Source organism: Sphaeramia orbicularis, chromosome 12 (assembly GCF_902148855.1).
Source record: "Sphaeramia orbicularis chromosome 12, fSphaOr1.1, whole genome shotgun sequence".
Lineage (NCBI taxonomy): Eukaryota > Metazoa > Chordata > Actinopteri > Kurtiformes > Apogonidae > Sphaeramia > Sphaeramia orbicularis.
Genome location: NC_043968.1, coordinates 39,834,036 through 39,849,997, shown reverse-complemented (window position 1 = coordinate 39,849,997; position 15,962 = coordinate 39,834,036). Strand labels below are relative to the sequence as shown.

General features: G+C 39.6%; 1 protein-coding gene across 1 annotated transcript in view; it reads right to left on the bottom strand.

The window, feature by feature from the left end:
• The window catches only part of sema3c (sema domain, immunoglobulin domain (Ig), short basic domain, secreted, (semaphorin) 3C), a 45,178-nt gene extending 31,948 nt beyond the window's left edge, over positions 1-13,230 (bottom strand). Inside the window, exons 1-2 of the mRNA XM_030149740.1 lie at positions 12,977-13,230; positions 9,330-9,502 (exon numbers count right to left, since the gene is read on the bottom strand). Of these exons, the coding sequence (XP_030005600.1) occupies positions 9,330-9,465 (136 nt within the window). The 5' untranslated portion in view covers positions 9,466-9,502; positions 12,977-13,230. The remainder of the gene's footprint in view (positions 1-9,329; positions 9,503-12,976) is intronic.
• Between the last annotated feature and the right edge of the window lie 2,732 nt (positions 13,231-15,962).

The window sequence follows — 15,962 nt, the reverse complement described above, 5'->3', positions numbered from 1 at the left end:
CCCCGGGGCCTTTGACTTTGAGCTGTGACCCATGGTGGCCCATCGGTTAGGTGGCAGACCAATACTGATTCAATCCACACTGATTCATGTGATGGACAGCGGGGTTAGCGGGAAAGGGCAAGGTGCCGACTGGAGAGCTGAGTCTTTCTCTGTCTTTGATGTGGTTTATTTGGTGGTGAGTGGTCAAGCGGAAGCAGCACAAAAGCCTTTTGTCAGGTCAAGAAATGACAGCAGTCATTCAATATTAAACAGCAGGTTGCTTTTTTGTTATGGTGCTGCTCCTAATAAATTGGAGGAGCAGCTTTAATACACATCAGTGAAGTGACCTAGAAGATTGAAGTCATCATTACTTAAACAATATAAAACAACATACGCAAAGGTCAGTGAATCATTTGAAGTTCTAACACTGAATATGTTGTGGGACTAGTAAATGTCATGTAAGATAATTGATGGACACAACTCATTCAAACACATAGGCTTTGAGGAAACGACACAAACAGACTAACAAGTCCCACAGAGTAAAAAAAGAACATCCTCTTTTATTTGATTGTGGTGAATGAAACACCAAGTAGAAATAGAAAGGACTGTGGGACCTATCATCGTGACCCTGTTTGTATGGATGCAATTAAAGTGCAGTGAAAACAGGGCAGTTTTTCCCCTGGTGTGATTATATGGCCAGGAGAGGAAGAGCAACAACCGCAAGGAGGCTTCCCTCAGGTTTTTTTTTTTTTTTACCCCCTAAGGCATTCTGACAGGCTCGGCCTCAGAAATTATTTGCATGATCAAATAACCTAGATTTACAGTAATGCCTCCAGCAGTAAACAGCGCTTCAGTGCCTCTGGTTTGTGATGACCGTACAAGGATTGTTTTGTTGTAATGCAGCATCATAAAAATTAGAGATTCACTGTGGCTGGAAAGTATGTGGGATCTTTATGAGAGAGGCAGCTGTACTTTTGGATTGTAGTTTGGAACTGAAGCCAATTCACTGAGTTTGTATCAGTTCAACAGACAAAAGATTTCTTCCTCCAGTTTCATGTGAGATATTAAGAGGTGATTAAATAAGAGAAACAAGGTGGTATCGTGATTTATTTTAAAGGCAAATGTGGTCAAGGAGGTTGAGACAGAAAAACACAGCTGTTGTCATTTCCCCCACTGTTTATTACATAAGGCCACATGAAGATCTGTGTGTTGAGTTTCAAAACTGTGCAAAAAGATGCATTTGTTTTTTTCACTTGGTGCACAAACTAAACATTAGCTTAGTCCTTGCAAGGCAGAAATTAACAGGTTGTTTTACCAAATTAACTGTGTGTGTGTGTGTGTGTGTGTGTGTGTGTGTGTTTTGAGCATTACCACTGTCTGAACACAAGCCAAAGGTCTGTGCACCTAATTAACACTTCAGGAGCGGACATTGAGCCAATTACAAACCAGCCTTAATGTCCCAGATGCAAATCAGCCCTCATCAGTTGGCTCACTACCTGAAAGGCCAGCATGAATAAATTAACTCCATGCTAATTAGGCTTGCTCTTCATTGAATTCAAGAACAACCTGATCTGCTGTTGTCAGGGGCAGCCAATGGGAGGACCCCAGTCACCCATCTTGATAAATATTGAAACAGAGGCTTATACCGCCTCCTTTAATTGATCTTTCCTAACAAGATGGAGTGGGTTTCAGCACGAGGGCCTGACTTCAAACCTTGTGCCAAATACCATCGCTCCATGTCCGAACAATGTTAAGAGCTCTTTGGTTGTGTTCTGGATGACTGCGCTTACCTAACACAGAGCTGGACCACTCACACATACTACACCAGTAAAAGACTCTATCCCAGCAACTGACAGCCCACTTTAAGGAGAAAAATGGTTGTTGCCTGAACAGGAAGGCCATCCATCCATCTCCTGAGAGCCTTACCCAAATGGTATACAGTGTGCTTGGTGGCATATACATGTGGCAGAGGGGAAGCTGAGGTGTCGTTCCAAAAACCATGAAGAGACCACCCAGGATGTCCTGTACTGGCTGACAGAGTCGTCCGATTGTCTGTCCAACAGACATACTCCACATTCCCAGGCAGGCTGCACTCACCACTCAAAATGCAAACAGCATGCGTAAACCTACTGTACTGCAACTACTTGTCATGGACAGAAGCCAGTGTTGGCTCAGAGAGGAACATTTTATATCTACTGCATCTCATTAATTTTCCAATTGTTGTCTGTCACCAATTATCTATATCCAGACATCCGTAATGTGAATCATATGGCTGCACAGAATGCCTGAGCTCTTATGCATGGCTTCTCAAAGCAGACACCATATCTAAATATGACATGTGAGCTTGGAGTATATTTTCTCCCTTGACTGTGTATGCGTGTGTGTGTATGTGTGTGTTCGTGCAGAGTGATGTTATCCAGCACCAATGTCAACTGCTGGTTTCATTGCACAGTTGACCTGCTAAGATGTTGGTTAATATTCCCTGTAGGAGCTGAAACCTGAGATGACAACCTGTCAATCATGCACGCTCGTCTGCCAACTAGTTTGCGTTCCCAATGCCCCAATTAGCACCTGGCCTCCCCTTCACATGTCACCAACAGTAACTCCCTCTCCCTCTTACATAGACCCATAGCTTTACAGCCAGCCATGACCCCCTACCTGCCCACACCAGGAGCCAAGTTACCACTCACCTCCGTCAGCCAATAAATCTGTGATTTTACTGTCAGGGAGACTTTCATGGAGACTCCAGGTCCAAGAGAGGCTTGCAGGAGATATGGGTCAGAGGATTTGCAGAGCTGATATGTTTACTAGTCAAGAAGGGCAGCCACAGGAAAATGAGGGAAAAAACTGAACCAGGTGGGACCACTCTGCTGCCATCGTAAAGGGTCATGCTGTGCCATATTAAAAAGTCATATTTCTTCAGTGACATAATGTCACTGAGGTCAATAAGTAATTCCTGTGTTGTAGAATGGAGATAGGTTTTACCTCTAAGAGGACCATGTCAAATGCACCTGTTGACTTTTTTGCACATAAATGCAATGTACGGTTTTATTCCTACTTATACATATCATTACTCACCGTTGTTTTAGGAGCAACACCAGTTAAACTTTATCTATCAAGAATAAATCCCATTGTCACAATCATTTCATGTGAAGAGGTAAAAATATTTTTGCTACAGTTTCATGGGCAACAGTGCATGATTATATAAGATCATGATATTTAAAACTACTAAAATAATTTAAACTTAGGACTTAGAACTTAGGCACTGCATGTACTTATATACATTTTTTGATACATGAAATTGTGTCTGTTTCTAATTTCACATAGTTTGTACATAATATACATCCTATACACAGATTTATTCTCACTATATATGAACATTCTGTATTTATACACAAGTTACATTCCTATGTGGATGCATTTTTTGATAAAAAGACTGGTTTATAATCTTTTTGAGGCAGATGATTAAAGAAGATCTATTCAAGTCTTAAAATATTTCTGATAATAATAATAATAATAATAATAATAATAATAATAATAGATTTTATTTATAATGCACTTTTCATTCAAAGAATCTCAGAGTGCTACAGCAGAAAAGGACAGATTGAAAAAAATATCATAACATCAACTTTTATAAGCTTTCTTAAATAGACACGATTTCAGTTTAGCTTTAAGAGTCCAGGCTCTGTGTTTCTCTCAGCTCCACAGGGAGGAACTAATGGATAGTGAATAATGATTACCCTTCACAAACATCACATTTCATACAATAAACGATAAGATACAGTCTGATCAGCCAGCATCAACATTAAGAAAAATCTTAAAGTTCATTGTAAAATTTATAAGAACAGGTCATTGATTAGATTAGCATTAGTAATTCTAAGGTGGATCTCAGCAGATTTCCTTCTGCCCTTGGTTATCCTTGAAGAGATACTGTCTTTGTCCATATTGACGTCCATTGATTACCTTTCAACACATTGTGGAGGTGGAATAATAAAACATTCAACAGGGCTAACAAGGTCAGGCACAGAGTGGTGGAGTACAAAGACAAGCAGAGAAAGGCAGACTGACAGAGGAGCTGTCAAACATCTCACACGCTGTCAGCCCCGGACACCACAAGCTACTCACGACACACGCTAACCCTCCTGCCCGAAATATGCCGCAATTATATGGACATCTAAAGGCACGCGGCTGAAGAAATCAGATATGAACAAAGTGAAACAACCCTCTGTGTATGATGTACTCTCAGAGAACACACACATACATGTAATGCTAACTTAAAGCTATTTGTAGCGTGTCTCTGTAAGGCCTCGCCAACAGTCTTGACAGGCCTATGCTTTGCACTGCCAGGAATTCTCCATAATCACAGAGCAATCACTGATGGTGCTTCACAGCCTTTATTACGTTTACCACAGGAAAGCATAAATGCGTCTATAGTACTAATGTGCAGGTCTAATATAAAACAAGGGCAGGAAGCAGTGTTATAGCAGTTGAAAATACAGAACCGAAAGAACCAGAAATATATGCCATGTCCTGTTTCTGGCTATTTGTTGCCCTTTGACCTTTTGATAACCCAAAATGATATTACAGCCAACTTAAATCTGGAGTCCTGCTTCACTGGATGAGTATGCAATAACAATAAGATCCCTTAGAAGAGCTGGTTTATCCTGAGCTGTTAGAAACCCCAGGCAAAAAGAAGAACGTATGCATCCAATTATTCTTCTGCACCATGAAATTACATGTAAATCTAAGACATTACCTTATAAGAAGTTTATGTAATATCAGACTACCTAGGCAGATCTCTTCTTGAGGGAATCCATTCAGCCAAAACAGCTTAACTTTATAACTTTATGCAGCTCACACGGCTGGGAAACCACATGGCATTAGCTGTGAATCAGCAGAAAGTGTTGCCACTGAAATGCAATCAAGCCAAGGAATGCACATTCAAGGACTTACCCGTAACACAGACTTACTGTCAGCCTAGCACTCCTGCAAAACCTCTCCACCAAGTAAACATCCTTAACAGACTGACATCAGCCTCCAGTGTATGAACAGTATCATTTCTGTATGAATAATGAGGGGTGAGTGGAGGCAGTAATGAGGCATGATAAAAGTGAAGGGTAATACATGGAAGCAGAGGGATCCACTGTATCCGCTCTCTGAAGCCTGGTTCCTGATCTTTACACCTGGTTCTGTTCAGGCGGTTGTGCTGTGATTGAGGCCCATGTGACTCATTCCAGTGTGAGGGAGCACTCATTAAACTACGCACATCAAATTAATCAATCTCTCATATATCTCAGCCAGGCTCTCAGCCAAACATATGTGTGCAAAATACACATTATCTGCACAAAGCATGTCCTGGCTCATTCACTTTTAAATAAACATCTTTCATTGTTTGACATACAGTACATACTGTGTACTATATGAGTTAATGCTGTACTGAATATTGGAGGTTTGCCAGAGCAGGGTGAGAGCACTGATGAGGTTAAATGATCCTGATCATAAACACAGACCCCAGCTTCAACTGCCTACCAGCAGAATAAAAGAGATGGAAGTTTGGATCCTACTATTCCTGGAATGGTGTTTTGGAAACGCTGACTTCTAATACAGTAGCAGAATTAGCAACAGAAATATTAAATATATTGTCATCCCATGTGAATATTAACCTGAAATTTTCTTTTAGTTTATTACCCCGCCCCCTGAATGGGAGGCAAGGGGTATTGTTTTTGGCTCGGCTTGTTTGTTTGTTAACACTCTATAGCAGCAAAACTACAGGGTGAATTCATACCAAATTGGGTTTATTGGTTGCCAATGAGCCAGAATAGATATCCTTACATTTTGGGAAAAGTATGTCAAAGTTACAATTTTTTATGAATTTTTAAAATATTTTTTTCTCATTTACTTATAATGGGCAAAATTTCAAATGTCTGTTGTAGCAAAACTATTGGGTGAATGAATTCATACCAAATCTGGTTTATAGATTGCCAGTGACCCAGAATGGATCCCATTACATTTTGGGAACAGTAGGTCAAAGTTCACATTTTGTATGAATTTAAAAAAAAATCTTCCCATGTACTTACAATGGGTGAAATATGTACAAGGGGTGGGGTTTGTTGTGCCTGGCACTACTTGTTTACACATATACAAAACAAGAGTAAATTGTTCTTATTTTAAAGTCTATTACATGATAATCATAGTAGAAACACACATTTTGAAAAAAAAAAGAAAAAATACAGTGCCCAAATAGCTCTTTGACAATGTTAAAAATGAAAACAAAAAAATAAGTTCTTAATATGGCAAAAAACTATTTAACCATTGATAGAATTCTGAGTAAATTCAAGCAGACCAACAATACAATGTTTAGTAATAACAAATGCTTTCATTCTTAGTTCATTACATAATGAAAGATTAGAATCCAAACAGACACTTCTCAGTCTGCTTTTATAGAAAGTAGAAGCTCTGTTTTAAAAGGCACTCCAGACAGTTTCACCATGAGTACATATTATAACCAGCTCTAAAGTCTGACATCACTTTATCATAGATCACCAGCCATGTTGGTAAGTCTTCAAAAAGTGACAAGACCAAGGGAGCCAACATGCATATTGGCCAAAAAAATATGCCAAAAGTCATGTCTAATTTTCATGAGAAGACAAAAAAAACCATGAATTTAATGTTTAAAACCATTCTCACAACCCAGACCTTTAATCTGAATATCCACTCTTCTGTGCACACCATGAGTTTAACTTTTGCATTTTAATCAATAAATGAATAGTATATCTTTAATAAAATAAATGAAGCAATATGTAAAGCATATGCAGAACTGTAATTAACTTTTATCACACTAGGTTTCCCAGAATAGTTTTGTAAGTGAGGGGTCTGTGTTTATTATCCGAGGCACCGAACAGAAAGGCACCGCTTGAAGGTTTATTATTGGGGTTAGCTGCATTTTTCAGTGTTTATTATGCGGCTTTAATTGTGGTCTGGCTGCATTTGCCTCTAAAACACAAAAGTAAGCAGAGCCAGCGAGAGAGGAATGTCAGAGACAGCAACTTCTCTGCAGGACGTGAGGCTACGCTGAACCTGCCTTACCCCTGGATAGGATTTCACCAGTGACACGAGGAGGAAAGTGGGGAGGAAGTTTCAGTGTCTAGATCTATGCACAACTCAAGTGTCTCACTCAATGGTTTATTTTTTTGTTTAGTTGGATCCAGATCTTAATAATTAACAGGAGTTTACATCTGGGAGCGGAAGAATCCACCCATTAAGGCTAACCTTTTGACCACTCAGCAGGTGCCAAACCACCTGCGCCTCTCTCCCCTCTGGGATGCCATTTTTCTACTCGTCCTCTCTTGAATCATCTGTCTAGCTGTTTTGGATGGAGCCCAGACTCTCTGAATTCTTCCCTTCGTGATGACTTCCAGTGTTTATGGGAGAAATGAGCCTCCACCTCGTGCCTCTCATGACTCTCTACATCTGGTTCTCACCCATGATGAACTTTGCCCTGCATCCAAGAGGGACATATGACCCTCACAGTCTTCAGTTTAAGATGAGTAACTCAGAAACAATGGGGCATCAATTTATAACTTCCTATCTGAATCTGAATCACAGCTGGAATGTAAATTTACACCTCAGGCTCACTGTTCAGCTTTGAATAAACATTTTCCTACTTTGCAACTCCTCTTCCACTGATCTTTCCTCATAAATTGTGCATAAAAACACACATTTACTTTATCATTCATAAACACTCATTAAGAATAGAATCCAGATCCTCTTTAAGAATTGGTGCAGTGCAGACACTGAAGCCAAACTCTCCATTTATGGTCCTCCCTGCAGTGAACCACAATTGCAGAAAGTGCACACATCAAATCAATCCACACTAAAGGAGAATTGAGTGTTCCAGGATTACAGAGACTGGCTCATTTTCAACATTGCCACCTTTGCCCTTTTAAGATGACTATTTGGAAACACTGTGGAGCAGGGAGTGGGTGAATAATTTGACATGCATGGGCAAATGCAAAGAAAGTGGGGTTTTTCCATTTATGCAGCCATTATTTTGCCTTATTTTAATCTAGCTGTCATATATAACTACTCACACCATCTGCAGAACAGAAGCAGACTGAGTCCTGAGTGCAGAATGGCTGAAGTAGGTAGAAAGAAACAACAAAATGAGAAACCTGAAAGCATGAAAGGAAAACTCAGACCACTGCAAAAACAAAGCAAACTAGAAAAGCACTCGGATAGCGCAGACCCCCACCAAGGCAGATCATTGTCGCCCCCCCCCCGATCACTACCAAAATTTGTTCCTTGTGCCAGTATCAACATTTCCTGAAATTTTCATTCAAATCCATCCATACATAACTTTTTGAATTATCTTGCACACGGACAATACAGATAGAAAGCCAAACAAACCAACGCTGGCAAAACATAACCTCCTTGGCGGAGGTAATAAGTAGGAAAATGTAAAGGGAGGAAACACTTTTTTTAGATGTTGCTTCAGACAGGTAAAATAAGAGAAAGCCAAACTCCACCTGTTTCTGTCTCACACTGTAAGGCTTTACTAAGTGTCAGAAATGTAAAAACATCACTGACAGACAGCCTCAGCTGCTCTGTGCTGCCTAATCCACAGTGAGAGGTAGTGAAAGGTGATCAAACATCTCCTTCAACCCCTGCACACTATCCGGCCACTGAGAAAAGGTTACTGCACCACTCCCAGCGCAGGGGCATGACAGATCAGACTGCTCATCCACACCGACTCACGCAAGCACGCACACTCGTACAGCATGTTTCAGCTTTTCATTTCAAGGGAACATCAAAAATTCATAAAATAATCTATGTCAAAGAAATTAAATAAAATAAGAGAATCAGAACCAGAGGCAGCAACAATGCCCACAGGCCTGCAGTATGCAGGACTATGATTAAAGTTTAACTAGGAACAGAGTCAGGGTAGGTCTGTGGAGCAGTGCCACCTCCTGCAGAGGTTTCACTTTTTATAGGCACACAAAAGGACGACGGATGGTCAAGGATTGTCTAGAAATGAGGCTTCAAAGCCGGTATATGTTTGACTGTGTGTTTGTCATTACGTATCTACTATTGTTGGAACTTTCAAATACAGTGATCATGTCTGAAACACAGAGAAGTTGTACAAGATCAACAAAGTATGCACAAAGCAAACTGTTCCAGAATGACGCCGCCTCCAGCTAGCCTTGATGATCACACATTTGTTTAACATTAACAGACTAAACACGTGGCATGAATGGGTCCTCATTACATCCTCAAAAAAAGTGCACAAGGGCAAAGATGATGTTTTGCTTGTTTTCTAGAACACATAGTGTGTTTGTTGTTGTTTTTCTTACCTTCGAAGGAAAGGAAAACTCTTGGCAGAGGCTGTGGGAGGCTGGAGACCCCAGTGGAGAGTAAAAGGAGAGCCAGGAGGGACAGCGCCATGGCCAACACCAGAGGTGGCCTGGCCAACCCCTCCGGCCTGCCCATGATGCACTGCTCAGCAACCACAGCCAGTCAACACTACCTGACAAGGACATTTAGAGAGAAATCAAGGATGAATTTTTTTTTAGTTTGAGAAATCATCTGAGGGTAAAATAACAACATAACAAAACCACAACAATCTTATTAGACCCCCCCACCGTCGACTGTAATTTAGCCCAGCTACATCCACTATGTTCGGACTTAAAGATGCTTGATCTGTGTGTGAACAAAGACACTATTGCAGACAGGAGTGTATGCTGTGACATGAAGACAATTCTAAGGGAGTTGTATTCACATAAAAATGTCTGTCATCTGTTGGCTACAGAAGGAGCCTTTTTATTTCTATTGTAGAAAACATTAGACTGATGGAACACATGACTTTCACTCTGCGGCTCCAGGAGGAGCTGGGAAAAAGGCACTGGGGAAAATGGACAGACTTTACAAATGATGACAGTACTAATAAAAAAAAAAACTGCTGATGTTGTACACATATATATGTTGAAATTGTCATCCCTAGACCTCACATTCATGTTCTTGTTTTGTAAAACTAAAATGTTTATAAATAAAAAGTGTCAAAAAAAGTCTGTCATATGATCTGTAAATGTATAACAACATGCTGAACAATATTTACATGTAATTATGAGTCTGACTGGTGAAGAGATGCTGACAAATAAAATAAACTATGCCAAATGAAGACACAGATGGGAGCCTAAGATGTCACTTAAATCCCATTACTTACTATATCCTTGCAGATATATCTCCCTTAATTATGAATGAGTTAAATCTGCACAAAAGAGCTGCAGGAGAAATGCTCCCTCAACCTCCTCTTGTTCCGTTTCCATAACAGGACAAGAGCAGCTCAATTATTGATGGATGCAGGTACTGTACTGACTGTGGGGCGCTAACTCCTGCACTGCAAAACTCTTCTGCTGAAGACAGACTTAGTGAGTTACTGAGACAAACTACTGTTAAACTGGACACTGCACAAAACAACATTACACTAGATGTTGAAAAGGACCCTTTGAAGATGATAAAAGAAGATGTTTTGATAAAAGGATGGATTTCCACTGTCATGGCTTATAGATGTGCAATTAAAAATTGATGGCCAAGGTATAAAAAAGCTGCATGATTGCTATGAAATTTTTAGTCTGAGGTATACTGTACAAATAGGTTGAAATCTGGGTATGTGTGATGGACTGATGCATGACTGATATATAGCAGAAGTGAAATTTTACAGTACAGGTGCAGAACAATAACAAATGGAAAGCTGCAGAGGAATGAGGTTTTGTTGGCTGCACTTGAGAGAAATAAAACAGCAGGGTGCATCTGTGGACGGCCTCGCCGCTGCACTGCAGCCTGCTGCTGCATCATCCACACACACCCTCCCCCAGAGCCTCCTTCAGCCGAGGGTGTCTCCTGCAACTGTAGCCTACAGACGGCCTACGCTGACCCCTGTCCTGCCGCTCAGCTCTCATCCAGATCTGGCGTCTGTCCACATTCTCACACAGGATAGGTTTACTCAATAACCAAAATCACATTTTCTCCCCAGTCCTATGGTGGAGGTAGTTTAATTTGCTTCAGTTTGAGATTTCAATATCCTGTGTTTTACCTTCACCCCAAAACAAGTCATTTGAGACAAATTCTTTTTAACAGTGAAACGGCTCGGACGTCTACATGGACAAGTTTCTCTGATGCAGAGATATGGTAATTAAATATTCAAGGTGTGTGGCCATGCAGTTACTGCCCCTCTGTTACTGTGTCATTTATTTTTTCTTCATGAAGAACTATATCAGGTCAAACCTTGAGTTTAAGATTTTAATGTCATAAGCAGTATGTTTAATTACTCAACAGCTCTGTAAAAAGTAAAAATGTCTTTGTACAAAGTGTTTGTAGTGACAGTTGCTGGCAGTGAGATTCATCTACAATCCACAGTAACAGGAATATTGAATTAAGAAACATGTGCTTTTTTAAGAAGAAATTTTCTTCTGTGCAGCAAAGAACATTTTATAATACTGAGTGGAAATGTCACACAATAATAAAGATTTCAAAGCAAAAAAAATAAATAAATAAAAAAAATAAAAACTCGGTGAAGTTGAATTTCATTAAAGGTGGGTGAAATTAGTTTTCACACTGGGTGAGATGGGTTATCCCCCAAGAAGCGACTGGAAATCATGTTGGTCTCACAGCTGCTAGACTCATCGTCAGGGGAGTTCAGCTCTTTCTGAGTACGTTATGAACCCGTGCCCTATCAGGTCAGGTTCAGATACCTCCTTTGGTTTACAAATACCTCCATCTCTGTGATTAACACCCCACTGACGACACCGGAGCCCACCGCTACGATGGTGTGGCACCATATCGGCTGCCTGAATTAACATGTCTCCCAGTAAAGGTCCATAGTATTTGTTGCCATTGACAAAAACAATAGATACTCCAATTAATATTGCTCAGTTCATCAGTGTCCAGAAATTCCAGTGCTGAGTCTGCCAGGAATCTCTGCAACAGCAATTAAAAGTCTCCACAAAGGAGGTCAGCGTGAGCAAGTGGAGAGTTATATTTCCAATGGGGTGTAATGATAATTGTGTTTATTATGCATTCCTTGGCTGACGGCCTAATGAATTTTCCATCTCACTTTTGCAGAAGCACTGCTCAAAAACCAATATTGATGAAGTACAAAACTGCAGAGCTGAAAAAGCAAACTTAGGGTGATTATTTGCCTTCCATCTGTCCCTGTTAATGTTTTAAACATATGAACATAATTTAGCCAGGAGAAGCAGGACAAACAGTTGTCCCATCTGGATTCAGGTTTGAAAGATTTTAGTGCTCATGTCTAATTCCTCCATGACTGAGGACTGAGAGTTCGAATTGAAACGTGTCATAAAATAATGCCTCCTGGTTGTAACGGGACGGCGTGTGTACATACCACACCCTGTCATCCAGTTGTCAGCGGCTCTGTTACGGCCAGACATTCCTGTTAAATGCACATGACCAGCAGCAGCAGAACTGTGAGATGTGTGTATTCAAGTACTAAAAGTTTGGACTGAATAAGACTCAAAGCTGTAACATTATACCTATCAGAATTAAATAGGAGCTTCTTAAAACATGAGGCAAGTGGTGGTTTATTCTCAAACTTCAGCCTTAAAACCTTAGTATGGCAATAAAGTTCTGGAAAAAGTTTTTAACATGTAAATCTCTTATACTCTACATATTTATTTAGATCATGCAGCATATGAGGGGAATAAATCACAGTGAAGTAGTCTGATGTAATATTACACAATATTTAGAAGTGGCAGCAAGTGAAATTTCACGTCTTTGGAAACATTTTATAGAAGAAGCCAAGGTGACTGACTTCCAGTTTTCCTCCCGAACCCTCCCTGCTGGGACTCTGCACCTGTTAGGCTCCTGTCTGCCACCTCCCCTCTGCATCCAGGGTGGACAGAAGAGCCTTTACAGTACATCAGGTAGACCCCCTACCTACAGCAGACACATGGTCCAGATCAGCCGGCGGGACAGGACTCACCTTTCAGGAGCTATCTCCTTTGCGTGACTGGTCTCAAATGAAGAAGCCAAGGTGCTGAACCAGGTCCGGATCAGATTTTTCCCCTCTTGGAAGCACCTTGTTTCCAGCCTCCTTCAGTGACACCAAAGAAGAAAAATGCTGCTATTCCATCTAAGTGCTCACAGAGAAGGCTTGACTGAGAGAGGAGAGGAGAGGAAAGCGAAAAGACAGAGAGAGCGGGTGTCCTATTACACACTCTCCACTGAAGTCCCCCCTTCCTCCTCCTCCTCCTCCTCCCCCTTCTCCTCCCCCTCCTCCTCCCCACCCCTTCCTTCTACGTTCTCCCTCCCTCCCTCTGTTAACTAGACAGCAAATGGATCACTTTAACATGTACGGCTCAAAACATCAGAGGGGCTGAGGATTCCTGTCCCACAGAGGGAGAGGGTGAGGCTGAAAGGTCAGACACATTGAGGCCTGACACGGCTTTTAATGAGGGGATGATCAAATAGCCATGTAAAAAAATACCCCTTTTCCTTTACAGCATGTACTGTAAATTACATTTGACATTTCCAATCACTGGGCTGCAAACATTTAAAAAAAACAAAAACTACATGCAAATAATTTAGATATTTTAAGTCAGAATTTAAAAAAATATACAAAAATGGAGTGACTTCATTTAAATTTTTTTTTTTTTCCATTTTATTGTTGAGTTGTGGATAAACATTTCTATTCTACTATCTCAGTTATTTTGACATTTATTTTTTGTTGTGTTATTTTTTATTGCTAACCTTTTTCCTGCAGAGACAAAAATGTGAGTCACCATTTTGGTTAGATGTTGAGAATAAAGGTGCAAATTAATAATTGTAAATACTGTATTTCTTTGTTCATTTATGCACAAACATGTCACAACAGTAAACAAACTCTTTATGGGACCTTTCTCAATTTTTATTTAATACATTTTGTACTGACGGCAAGTTGTTTACAGGGTTTCTAAACCAAATTGTTTCGCATTGTGAATCATAAGGGTCAGATTATTTCAGTACAAGAGTGTTGTTTGTTTGGTTGTCAGTGTATTGTACATATATTGTATAATGCAACATTATAAGTATTTTTCTCTGACTGTAATGTTTAGATAAACGTAAAACAAAGCATTAACATTAACAGAAATAAAGAAATGCTTTATTTTTGATATATTTTATTCCTTTTATTTAATTTTACTTAATGAAGTGTGAGTATTTGATGTTTGGGTGATACAGAATAGAATAGAATAGAATAGAATAGAATAGAATAGAATAGAATAGAATAGAATAGAATAGAATAGTCTTTATTATCATTGAGTGTGCAGTGAATTAGGAGTGCAACTCCAGTCAGTGCAGTAATATTTACATTAACACCAGTGCTACGGAAAAAAGAAGAGAGTGAATATAAAATTACAAACACAACGTGCGGTACACTCTTAATACCCCTCGGCTAAATATAGTGCAAGATTCTGTTGAAAGTTACCGCCCTATAACTTAGATTAGATTGTCTTTGTGTAAAACTTATTACATACATATTTATATTTGAAAGTACTCAGATATTATAACTGTGCAAGACCATTTGACCTTGAAAAAGTAGGTCAAGGTCACCTATTTTCAATAGGCTTCTGCTCCATGCCAAGATGCATCCACAGTATAAATTTGATGCAGATATGTCAATGCATTCTTCAGATAATGTGATTATGTCATTGAATGGACAGACAGATGGATGGACAGACAGACAACAAAACAATTACAATACCCCTTCGGCCAGAAGTTGGCTGAGGGGTAAAAACAAAAAATAAGGTAAGATATTTACAGTTTAACAAAATAACATAAGCATAGAGCTAAGTAGAATAAAAAATAAAACTGGATAAAATATGATATTTTTTTAAATTCCAGTGAACTGAGAAGGATGATAAACATTCAGTGTACAATTTGTTAACAGTGGAGCATAACCAGAGGCAGATGAGACTTCAGCATGTTACTAAAATATCATACAAAAACAATTCAAGTACAAGTAGAGCCTCACTTTCACTTCTACTGCAAAGTGTCAAAACAGGCCAGAAGAGGAGCTTCAGAAAGTGAACCTGTTTCTATTTGACCTTCATGATCAAGAACAACAGAGAAGATGAGGAGGAGCAGACACGTGCACAGACATTTTGGGGGGCAGGTGCTCAAGCCAAAACAAGGGCATAATAATCAAGAGTGACTTACAGAATTTCTATAAAGCTGACAACGTAGAACACACTTTTTTTTTTTTTTTACTGTTTTCTAACAGAGTTGAAGCATAAACATAACTTTAGTAACATATCACAATATACCTCAGCAGACTCATATAGCTCAACTTAAGACCTACCTTCATTTCAATGTTACAGTTTTAAATGAAATAAAACTAGTGAACTTGTCTAATTCGTAGAACAGTAAAACTGTCTTTAAACCCTCCACCTGCCTGTCGATCTGCCTGTAACTCTCTCCCTCTCTCTCATTAATGACAAACACCAGTAAACAGCTGAACAGGGTAGGGATGCACCGATCTGACTGTTTCAGTTCTGATGCCGATACCGATGCTGGGGCCTTGTGTATCGGTCGATAACCGATAGCGATCCTATATCATTGCTGATTTGAGAAGCTCCAAGCCTTACCTGGTGTGTAAGGTTGAAATACCTCTGTTGTAACTAATTTATTTGATTTTAGAGAAAACCAGGCAATTCATGTTGGTTTAAGCTCATATTAGAAGGATGCATTATTTATTTATTTGCAGATATTTCAGTTGATTGTTGATTGTAAAAGAGAGTCACAACAAAGCTGATAATTATTAAGAGAAAATGCTTTAATTTAAGTAACTGCAGGAAATGCTATATTTTGAAGTCTGTCAAAACAGGAAGTACCTTCAGATTGTGTTGACAAAAGAAAAAAACTTTACGCTTTCCAGATGAGGAGTCCCAGTTACCTGTTTGTGTTCTGTAGCTGCAGCATGTTTTACAATA